We start from the raw sequence: 10,540 nt of genomic DNA, 5'->3' as shown, positions 1-10,540 counted from the left end.
TGCTGGGGATCCCCCACCGCTGGGAATGACAGATGCAGGTGCCTCTTTGCTTAAATCCAGTTTTATTGAAAAGGAAACGTACAAAAAAAGCCACTGGTCATGTACAGCAAGCGCATCCCCCTATGTACAGTGTCCCCGTATGTACAGCACCTCTCCCCCTGTACAGTGTGCCACTCGGTGCAGTATTTACAGTGTGCGACTGCCAACCCCCCCCCCCGAGGACTCCCCCGCCCACCTGAGCGCGCCCACCGCTCCCCCTGCGGTGAACCTTGGCCAGCACCTCACCTGCCCTGACCCCCAGGGCAAGGCAGAGCTCTGGGCTGCCCATGCCCAAAGCCCTGGCAGCAGCGCCCCCCCGCCCCCCCCAGCAACCTGTGCGTGGGGAGGGGGTGGCACCAGAGCCAATGTGGCAAGGGCATGGGGGGGTCACAGGTCCCCCTCCCCCAGATCTCTCAGGACGCCCAGCGGTCAGGAGGCAGCAGCTTGCCCTGCAGTGCAGGCAGGGAGGGAGCAGCGAGACGGCTGGCTGAGACCCCCCCCCCCCCCGTCATAGTTTGCCTTCCCTGCTGCTGGAGCCCCAGCACTTCCTGCTGCCCCGAGGGGAGTCGGGGGTGCAGGCAGAGGCAATGCCTGGGGCTGTCATGTGCCACCCCCCCGCCACAGACACAGGGCGCTCCCCGAGAGGAATGCTGGGGGGAGGGGGGGGCTGAGTCCCTGGAGCACCAGCCCAGGGCTGCGTCTGCTGCGGCCGCTCCCCATCATGGGGCCCTGCGGGCACATCCCTGCCATGCGGGGCTCCCACTCAGTACTCGGAAATAAATAAATAAATACAGTGCCCGCGGTCGGGGCAGCAGCCTGGGGCCCAGCCCGCAGGAGCCATGGCTTGCGTGGGGGGGGGGATTTTTTTGGTTACGAGAACCAGTTATGAGCTCTGGAAGTTGCTACATTTTGCCAAGAGGCTCCGTAGTCTGCGCTGGGGGCTGGTCTCCCCCCACGGCTCCGGCCCCTGGGCGGGCTAGTTGGGCTGCACCTCGGCCATCACGTCCACGGGCATGTTGTAGAGGGCGCCCAGCAGCTGAGAGATGAAGTGGTAGAAACGGGCCCAGAGGGCACCTTGTCGCTGCCGCTCCCGCCACTGGGAGGACAGAGAGAGGCCAAGTTAGCCCTGCAGCAGGACTCCCTGCCAGCCCCCCCCGGCCCAGCCAGGCAGAACCCCCCGCTCCCCAGGGGGCTGGCCCTCTGGCAAAGGCCTCCGGGCACGGCTGGCACTGGACTCCCTGCACTAACCACCAGGCTCCAGTGGGGCTGGCTGCCTGTTTGCTAAATCCCTGGGGCGCCCCGGGCTGGCCGTAGCCCCAGGCAGCCTCCCAGTCCCGTGGCTGCCGCAGAGGGCGGTCAGGGCGCCCTGCTGCGGGGCTGGCATGGGGCTGACCAGCTACGCTGGGCTGGTGAGGGAGCCGGGCTGCCTCTCCCATGCTCACACTAAGCTGCCTGCCGCTCGCTCCTGGCCTTATATACCCAGTGCTATTTATAGCTCGTGACTCAGCGGCTCGCTTGCCCAACCGCCCCTTCCGCACGGGGAGGGGTGGTGTGAGAGTCCCGTGCCTGCAGGCCAGCCGGGGGCTGGATCAGCACAAGCGTGCTGGGGGGGGGTCCTACCCCTGGCTCTGGGAGGGAAGTGGGGCGCAGTGGTGAGAGCAGGAGGGTTGGCAGCCAGGACTCCTGGGTTCTATTACCACCTCTCTTTCCCTGGGAGGGCCACTAACCCTTTCCAGCCCCCAGCCCGTGGAGCATGACTCCAGCAGAAGCTGGGCCCCTCTGCCCTGAGCTCGCTACCCCAGCAGCAAGACCAGAGCCCCCCCTAGGCTGGACAGGTTCCCTTCAAGGGTCGCCACCCACAGCCCAGGCTCCCTTCCCTGGGCACCGCCCCCTGCCCCCTCTGATCTTCCCCCACCACCCCGGTCTCTCCGATGGGACTCACCTGCCTCTCGTGGGCCTGGTGGAAGGCGTCACCCATGCGCCGCAGCTGGGCTCCCAGCGCATGCTCCGGGTCCAGGGGCTCCCTGGGGAGGCGGCCGTTGGACACGGCGCCCTCTGGGGCTGGCTCTGTGGGGGGCTGCTCTCTGTTGGGCCCCTCATCCTGCATGGGCTGGAGCTCTCCTGTGGGGTGGCAGATCCAAGCGGTCAGGGCAGCAGGACCCACGGGGGGGGGCAGGCTGCAGGGCTGGTGCCCTCCCAGGAAAGAGGTGAGCCCAGCGCCTGCCCTCCCCCCAGTGGTTGACACCCCAAATCCAGGCAGGACCTTCCCCAGCAGGTCGGGGGTGGCAGGGGGCTCTGACCCTCACCCCATGGGGAGACCAGGGCTGGCAGTGGAGCAGCGGCCGGTGAATGGTTGCTGAGGCCTCGCTCCCAGGGCTGGCGTCGGGCCCAGAGGGGTCGGGCCAGGATACGGCTCCCGATAGACACAGGCCCCAGCGCTCGTCAACAGGAAAGCCCAGAACAATTCCCGTGTACGGGGTGGGGGTGTGGGGGGCGGCCCCAGGCCAGCGGATCAGTAGCCCCATCTCCCAGCTGATCTGCGGGATGCCCGTTTCAACCGACCTCTGGCAGCGCCCCGGCCTGAGCTCAGCAACGGGCGCGTGCGGCTGCTCTGGCCATGTCTTCTGCCCTCGGTCACCGCCCCGGGGCCCTGGCACCTGCAGCCTCGTGACCATGGCAGTGCGAAGCTTGGGGGCAAGGGGTACAGACCTGCCCCATGCCCAGCCTAGAGCTGCACTGCCCGTGGAGACTCACCCAGCCCCCCTGGCATGGCACCCGGGGGGAGCCCTGCAGAGATGTAAACTCTGCCTGGCTGGGACATGCCCGAGCTTGTCAGCCCAACTGAGCTGCCCGGGTCGACCTCCCCATCCCCACAATCACACTCTGCCATCTGCCTGCCCGGCTCCTTGCCTCCCGCCGGCTAACAAGCAGCCCCTCGTTAGCCAAGCGAGCCGGACGGCGCCCTGGGGGAGGAGAGCCATGAGTCAGCAGCGCGGTCTGGGGCCGTGCACTGTTTACTCAGACACGAGGTGTCTCAGCTCCATGCGGGAAGGGAGCCTGTCGTCGCTGGCTTTGCTGCCGGAGCCCCAGCCGGATGGTGACACAGATCCTGCCGGGCTGGGGCAGCACGGCGACTCCGAGCCACCACGGGAAGTCTCCGGCAGGGGCTAGCAGGGCCACGGCTAATGGTGTGTGGCAGCTGGGGGTGCGGGGGGGGGGGGGGGGGGAGGGGGGCATCCCGCAGGAAAACCCAGGGACCCGTGCAGCACGGCCACCCCCGAGCCCCGCGGGCTCTGATGGTGCATCAGCCTGCACGACAGGTGACACTGGACCTGTCCCTTTGGTGCTTGTGCGACCGCACTAGGGTGGGGGTGGAGACTAGCTGGGGGTATCTGGGTTGCCCCCACTCCCCTGAGCTCAGCTGCGCTGCGTGGGCGAGTCAGAACGTGGCCTGGCTCATTCTCCCAGGCTGCCTTAGTCCTGGGGTCGGAGGATCAGGGCCTGGCACTTGCCCTGCCTGTGACCCCACAGGGCTCCAAAGGAAGGGTCCCTGTCTAGGGAGGAGACAACCAGAGCTGGTGCCAGACACAACGGGGCTGGGCAGCCATGTGCCCAGCTCACCGTGCCCAGCACATGCCACCCCTCCCAGAACCACTGCCCGGACCGAGCCTGCCCTGGCCACAGGCTGCCTACGGCACCCACTGGCACCTGCAATCGGGGGGCACGATTAGGCTGCAGCTGTGGCCACAGGGGGCAGCTGCCCCGGCCCCTCAGGGAGGAGTGGGAACCCAGAGATGCCCCGGCTATAAAAGGCGGGGGCCGCTCAGGGCAGGAGCTGACCTCTAGGGCCAGGCGGTCTCATGCCCAGGGCAGGGCATCCCCTCAATGCTGGGTTTCCTGCCCCTTTCTCCACCCCCTCTGGCCGTGCCGGGTAGGGGGGGCACTCGCAGGGAGACTCACCATGTGCCCTGCTGCTCCTGGTCCTGCCAGCTTCGGGGGCGTCCCAGCGCTGGGCACCGCTGCCGGCGCTGCGGCTCCTGGGGGGCTCCGGCCCCCGGACACAGCGGTAGAGCGAGCAGGGAGTGGGGCCGTCGGGGCAGAGGCCGCAGTTCAGCCGGGGTGGCAGGGCGAGGCTGCCCGGGCAGACGGCGGGCGGCACGGCCACCGGCCCCCCCAGCAGGAAGGCTGGGTCCCCTGGCAGGGCGGCTGTCGGCTCAGAGCGGCTCCCCTCCTGCAGTGGTCTGGCCATGGCGCTCGGTGAGCTCTGCAAGGCAAAGGACGGGGCGGTCAGGGGACCGGGCAGGACCCGGGCAGGGGGACCGGGACCGCGGCCGGCTGCCTCCGGGGCGCAGGGGCCCGCGCTCCCCGCCAGGGGTCGCCGCAGAGCGGGCGGGGGGGGGGGCGACACCAATGTTTGTAAACAAACCCAGGCAGCCCCGACGGTGCCCGACCCCCCTCCCGCCGGGTGCCAGCAGGTCCCGGCCCGGCTCAGCCCGGACGGGGTTTGGTGCAACCGGCGGAGGCTTTTCAGGAGAGATCTGGGGGTGGCGAGGGGGGCTGGGCATCTGCCCCCCCATCCACAGGCACCGGACCCCCCAGCTCCCCACACACTGCCCCCCAAGCCACGGACACCCCCGAGCCCCAGCTCTCCTAGCAATCCCTGCCCTGCGTCCCCCCAACGCCGCCCCACGCCCCGGGCGCTGCCCCTCCGCAGGACCGAGCCAAGACACCCGGGCCCCGCCCCGGCTGCGTCCCCGCCCGGCACCAAAACAATCTCCATGTGCCGCGGGCGCCTGCCCCCGCCACCCGCGCCCCGCCGCCTCCGGACTCTGCTCAACCGCCCGGGCCTCGCTTACTGCAGCTGCATGAACCCTCCCGGGGCGGCTCGGGGGTCGCTGGGTCCCGCGGAGGCTCCGACTGTGCGCGGCGGGCGCGGGGAGCTCGGCTGCACCGGGACCAGCGAAGCCACAGCAAGTCGCGCGCGGACCCCGGCCGCTCCCGGGGCTCGAGGCTGGCGCCGCCCCCCGGGCCGTGACGTCAGCGCCGGCCCGCCCCCGCGCGGACAAGTTCGGGCTTGTGCAGGCGCCTGGGGCGAGCGGGGATCCCCCGGGGGGAGGGGTGCAGGATGCGCGTCCGGGGGTGTCCGGGCTCTAGAGGTGGAGGGGTGCATGGGGGTGCAGGGAAGTGGGGGTGCCAGGAGGGGTGCGCATGGGGCTGCAAGCCCCGGGGGTGCCAGGGAATGGGGGGTGCACCTGGGGAGCAGGATGGAGGTGCAGGCTGCATGCCCTGGGCTGTGGGGGTGCACGCATAGGAACGGGGGTGCCGGGGGTGCGCTAGGGTGTTGAGAGAGGGAGGGGTTGGTGCATGCATGGATCGTGGGGGCGCACAGTGGGGCATGGGGCTACATGGGGTGAGGGCTGGGGGCTTAGGGCAGGGAGAGAGTGGGGGGCCTGCTGGATCCGTGAGAGGGAAAGGGGGCCTGGGCTGCCGGGGGCATAGTGCTGCGTGGGAATGTGGGGAGCGGGGTGCACGGGAGTCGGGACCCCGCAGAACTGGGGCGGAGGGCGGTTGGTTGGGACGCGAGATGAAGTTAGTCGGAGCCCTGCTGGGCAGAAGAAAACGCTCCGCTCAAGTCAGTCCCTGGCCCCCCCGAGGGGACATATAGAACCTGCCGCCCCCCAGTGCAGCCCTACCATGTGCACCCCCCTTCCGCCACGTGACCCTCCCCCTCCCCGCACTGGATACGGCAGGTCTTGCCCCCGCGCCATGGGCAAGGCGGGTGAATGGCACAGAGCAGCGTCACTCCAGCAGGGCGAATCCCCTAAAGCCGCCCGGCCCGATGGCTGAACTGCCGGTGGCTCCGGGGCCCAGGCCTCACGCAGGCTGCGTCGCCGCACGCTTCCCGGGGTGGATGAAACATGACACTGAGCGGACCATGGTGGTTCCAGACGCCCCTTCTCCTTGTCACTTCGGTGAGAATAACCTTAGCTCTGACCCCAGGCTTCCCCCAGAGGCAAATAACACGTCCCACTGCCTCACAAACCTGAACTGTGTCCCTGTCCTCTGAGACCACAGTCCTGTGGCTTGCACCGTTAGGACGACTGCTGTTTGTCATCTCTGCTGCAACAGTGCCTAAAGAACAGAGTCCCCGCTGTGCCGGGCGCTGCCCAGACCCCGACCGAGATCAGGGCCCCGTCACGCCGGGCGCTGCCCAGACCCCGACCGAGATCAGGGCCCCGTCGCGCCGGGCGCTGCCCAGACCCCGACCGGGATCGGGGCCCCGTCACGCCAGGCGCTGCCCAGACCCCAACCGAGATCAGGGCCCCGTCGCGCCGGGTGCTGCCCAGACCCCAACCAAGATCAGGGCCCTGTAGGTGCCGGGCACTGCCCAGACCCCGACCGAGATTGGGGCCCTGTAGGTGCCAGGCGCTGCCCAGACCCCGACCGAGATTGGGGCCCTGTAGGTGCCAGGCGCTGCCCAGACCCCGACCGAGATCAGGGCCCCGTCACATTGGGCACTGCCTAGGCCCCGACCAAGATCAGGGCCCTGTCGCATTGGGCACTGCCTAGGCCCTGACCAAGATCAGGGCCCCGTTGCGCCGGGCGCTGCCCAGACCCCGACCAAGATCAGGGCCCCGTCGGACCCAGAACAGCACAGTCCCTGCCTCAAAGACCTTACAAATACACATGAATCTTGCACGAGTTCAGGCACCAATTTCAGGCATTTGGGGCACCTTGGGCGCCTGCGCTGGGCATTACAGGTGCCAGCAGGTGGGAAGCTGGACGGATACAGACCCTGAGACGTCTCTACCCAGCTGCGTGCGCGCACACGCTCTCTCCGGGGAGCAGCAGGCTCCAGGCTGCGGTGGCCAGCCCAGCGTACTGCAGGAAGCACCGGTTCCCAAAGCCGCTCGGGGCGTGTGACTCCGCGGTGACTTGTGTCAGCTTTGTGTTTCCGTCTGAAGGCTGCGGGGGGGAAGAGCCGCCCTGTAGCGACACGGCCCAGGATGTACCAGCCGGCCTGCGGTACGCAGGAGTGGCCGGGGGGCCGGGACGGAGGCAGCAGGGGCTCCTGGGGAAGGAGCTCACGGCTGAGGAGAGCTGGGTTCAGACCCTGGCTCTCCCAGGGGCTCCCCCAGTGACCAGGAGCAAGTCGCTGCCTCTCCCAGGCCCTCAGCTCCCATCGCCGCCGCGGGGAGAATGCGCCAGGCTTTGGTGTTATGCCCGCCATGCGCTGCACCAGGGGCCGTGTGCCGCACCAGGGGCCGTGCGCCGCACCAGGGGCCGTGCGCCGCACCAGGGGCCACACGGGACGACTCCAGCACGCCCAGGGCAGCGACTCCCCCTGGGCTCCGAGTTCAATGGGGCGACTCTGGATTTGCCCTGCTGTAATGCTGTTAAAACCCACATCCCCGGGGCCGACACAGACATGCTCACACCAGTGCGGGGCCCGCAGGACTCCTGGGGGGCAGCAGCGGTGGCCTAACACCAACTGCCAGGGTCAGGGGCACCATTTCTGAGGTGTGTGGGAGGGGGTCCAGTGGCCAGAACGGGAGGCTGGGAGCTGGGACGCCTGGGTTCTCTCCCCAGCTCTGGGAGGGGAGTAGGGTATGGTGGTCCGGTGCGGGGGGGCTGGGAGCCAGGACGCCTGGGTTCTCCGCAGCTCTGGGAGGGGAGTGCGGTCTGGTGGTCACGTTCGGGGGAGCCAGGATGCCTGGGTTCTCTCCCCAGCTCTGGCAGGGGAGTAGGGTATGGTGGTCCGGTGGGGGGAGCTGGGAGCCAGGACGCCTGGGTTCTCTCCCTGGCTCTGGGAGGGGAGCGGGGTGTGGTGGTCACGGTGGGGGGGCTGGGAGCCAGGACGCCTGGGTTCTCCCCAGCGCCGGGATGCGAGGGGCCGGGCCCAGCCACTCAGCGCGGCGGCTCGGAGCAGGCGCAGCAGCGAGGCCGGTTTCCAGGCGAAGTTGCGGCGGCAGAAGCCGCGTCCCCCGGTAACAGCGGCCGGGCCAACCAGGGAGCGGCGCCGGGCGGCGAATCCGTGCGGCCCGCCCGCGGGCGGCGATGGCTGGGACCGCCCGCTGCGGCCTCCGCCCGCCCCCCCCCAGCAGCCTCCCCCCCGTCTGTCCGTCCGCCCCCCCGCTGCAGCCTCCCCCCGCCCCGTGCAGCCTCCGCCCGGCCCCCCATCTGTCCGCCCCCCCCGCTGCAGCCTCCCCCCCGTCTGTCCGTCCGCCCCCCCGCTGCAGCCTCCCCCCCGCCCCGTGCAGCCTCCGCCCGCCCCCCCATCTGTCCGCCCCCCCGCTGCAGCCTCCCCCCCGCCCCCCCGTGCAGCCTCCGCCCGGCCCCCAAGTCTGTCTGTCCCCCCCCCGCCCCGTGCAGCCTCCGCCCGCCCTCCCCGTCTGTCTGTCCGCCCCTCCGCTGCAGCCTCCCCCCCGCCCCCCCGTGCAGCCTCCGCCCGGCCCCCCGTCTGTCTGTCCGCCCGCCCCCCCGCTGCAGCCTCCCCCCCGCCCCCCGTGCAGCCTCCGCCCGGCCCCCAAGTCTGTCTGTCCCCCCCCGCCCCGTGCAGCCTCCGCCCGCCCCCCCGCTGCAGCCTCCTCCCCGCCCCCCCAGCAGCCTCCGCCCGCCCCCTCGTCTGTCTGTCCGCCCCCCCGCTGCAGCCTCCGCCCGCCCCCCCGTGTCTGTCTGTCCACCCCCCCGCTGCAGCCTCCGCCCGCCCCCCGTGCAGCCTCCGCCCGCCCCCCCATCTGTCCGCCCCCCCGCTGCAGCCTCCCCCCCGCCCCCCGTGCAGCCTCCGCCCGGCCCCCAAGTCTGTCTGTCCCCCCCCCGCCCCGTGCAGCCTCCGCCCGCCCTCCCCGTCTGTCTGTCCACCCCTCCGCTGCAGCCTCCCCCCCGCCCCCCCGTGCAGCCTCCGCCCGGCCCCCCCGTCTGTCTGTCCGCCCCCCCGCTGCAGCCTCCCCCCCCGCCCCCCGTGCAGCCTCCGCCCGGCCCCCAAGTCTGTCTGTCCCCCCCCGCCCCGTGCAGCCTCCGCCCGCCCCCCCGCTGCAGCCTCCTCCCCGCCCCCCCAGCAGCCTCCGCCCGCCCCCTCGTCTGTCTGTCCGCCCCCCCGCTGCAGCCTCCGCCCGCCCCCCCGTGTCTGTCTGTCCACCCCCCCGCTGCAGCCTCCGCCCGCCCCCCTGTGTCTGTCTGTCCACCCCCCCGCTGCAGCCTCCTCCCCGCCCAGCCAGCAGCCTCCGCCCGCCCCCCCGTCTGTCTATCCGTCCGTCCCCCCATGCAGCCTCCGCCCGCCCCCCATTCTGCCTCTGCCCGCCTGACCCCCGTCTGTCTGTGTGTCCCCCCTGTGTCTGTCTGTCCGCCCGCCCCCCATCTGTCTGTCCGGCCCCCCGCCCTGTGCAGCCTCCGCCCGCCCCCCCGTGTCTGTCTGTCTGTCCCCCCTTGCTGCAGCCTCCGCCCGTCCCCCCGTCTGTCTGTCCGTCCCCCCCGTGCAGCCTCCGCCCGCCCCCCCTGTCTGTCTGTCCCCCCCGCTGCAGCCTCCGCCCCCCGCCCCATGCAGCCTCCGCCCACCCCCCCATGTCTGTCTGTCCGCCCGCCCCCGTCTGTCTGTCTGCCCCCCCCGTGCAGCCTCCGCCCGACCCCCCGTCTGTCTGTCCGCCCTCCCCGTGCAGCTTCCGCCCGACCCCCCATCTGTCTGTCCGTCCGATCCCCCTGTGTAGCCTCCGCCCGCCCCCCCGCATCTGTCCATCCCCCCCGTGCAGCCTCCGCCTGCCCCCCCGTCTGTCTGTCCACCCCCCCGTGTCTGTCTGTCCGTCCCCCCATGCAGCCACCGCCCGCTCCCCAGTCTCTCTGTCCCCCCCCGTGCAGCCTCCGCCTGCCCCCCCGTGCCTGTCCCCCCCGTGCAGCCTCCGCCCGCCCCCCCCGCGTCTGTCCGTCCGTCCCCCCATGCAGCCTCCGCCCGCCCCCGTCTGTCTGTCCGCCCCCCCGTGCAGCCTCCGCGTACCCCCCGTCTGTCTGTCCGCCCCCTGTGCAGCCTCCGCCTGCCCCCCATGTCTGTCTGTCCGTCCCCCCTGTGCAGCCTCTGCCCACCCCCCGTGGCTGTCCCCCCCATGCAGCCTCCGCCCGCCCCCCATCTGTTTTTCCGTCCCCCTCCGTTCAGCCTCCTCCCGCCCCTCCCATGTCTGTCAGTCCCCCCTCGTGCAGCCTCCGCCTGACCCCCCTCTGTCTGTCTGTCCACCCGCCTGCCCCCCGTCTGTCTGTCCCCCCGTGCAGCCTCTGCCCACCCCCCCGTTCAGCCTCTGCCCGCCTGCCCCGTCTGTCTGTGTGTCCCCCCCGTGTCTGTCTGTCTGTCCGTCCCCCCCGTTCAGCCTCCGCCCGCCTGCCCCCCCGTCTGTCCATCCGTCCCCTCCCCGGTGCAGCCTCCACCCGCCCGCCCGTCTGTCTGTCTGTCCGTCCCCTGTGCAGCCTCCGCCTGCCCCCCCGTTCAGCCTCCGCCCGCCTGCCCCCCGTCTGTCTG

General features: G+C 71.3%; 1 protein-coding gene across 1 annotated transcript; it reads right to left on the bottom strand.

The window, feature by feature from the left end:
* Positions 1 to 45: 45 nt before the first annotated feature.
* BBC3 (BCL2 binding component 3) lies at positions 46 to 5,080 on the bottom strand. The gene is made up of 4 exons (XM_075122447.1): positions 4,896 to 5,080; positions 4,000 to 4,303; positions 1,982 to 2,160; positions 46 to 1,135 (listed from the first exon to the last, which is right to left on the bottom strand). The coding sequence occupies exons 2-4, from the start codon at positions 4,286 to 4,288 to the stop codon at positions 1,016 to 1,018; spliced, it is 588 nt and encodes a 195-aa protein (XP_074978548.1). The 5' UTR covers positions 4,289 to 4,303; positions 4,896 to 5,080; the 3' UTR covers positions 46 to 1,015.
* Between the last annotated feature and the right edge of the window lie 5,460 nt (positions 5,081 to 10,540).

This window comes from Caretta caretta, chromosome 23, assembly GCF_965140235.1.
Source record: "Caretta caretta isolate rCarCar2 chromosome 23, rCarCar1.hap1, whole genome shotgun sequence".
Lineage (NCBI taxonomy): Eukaryota > Metazoa > Chordata > Testudines > Cheloniidae > Caretta > Caretta caretta.
Note: the sequence above shows the minus strand (reverse complement) of the source record. Positions and strands in the feature narration are given on the sequence as shown.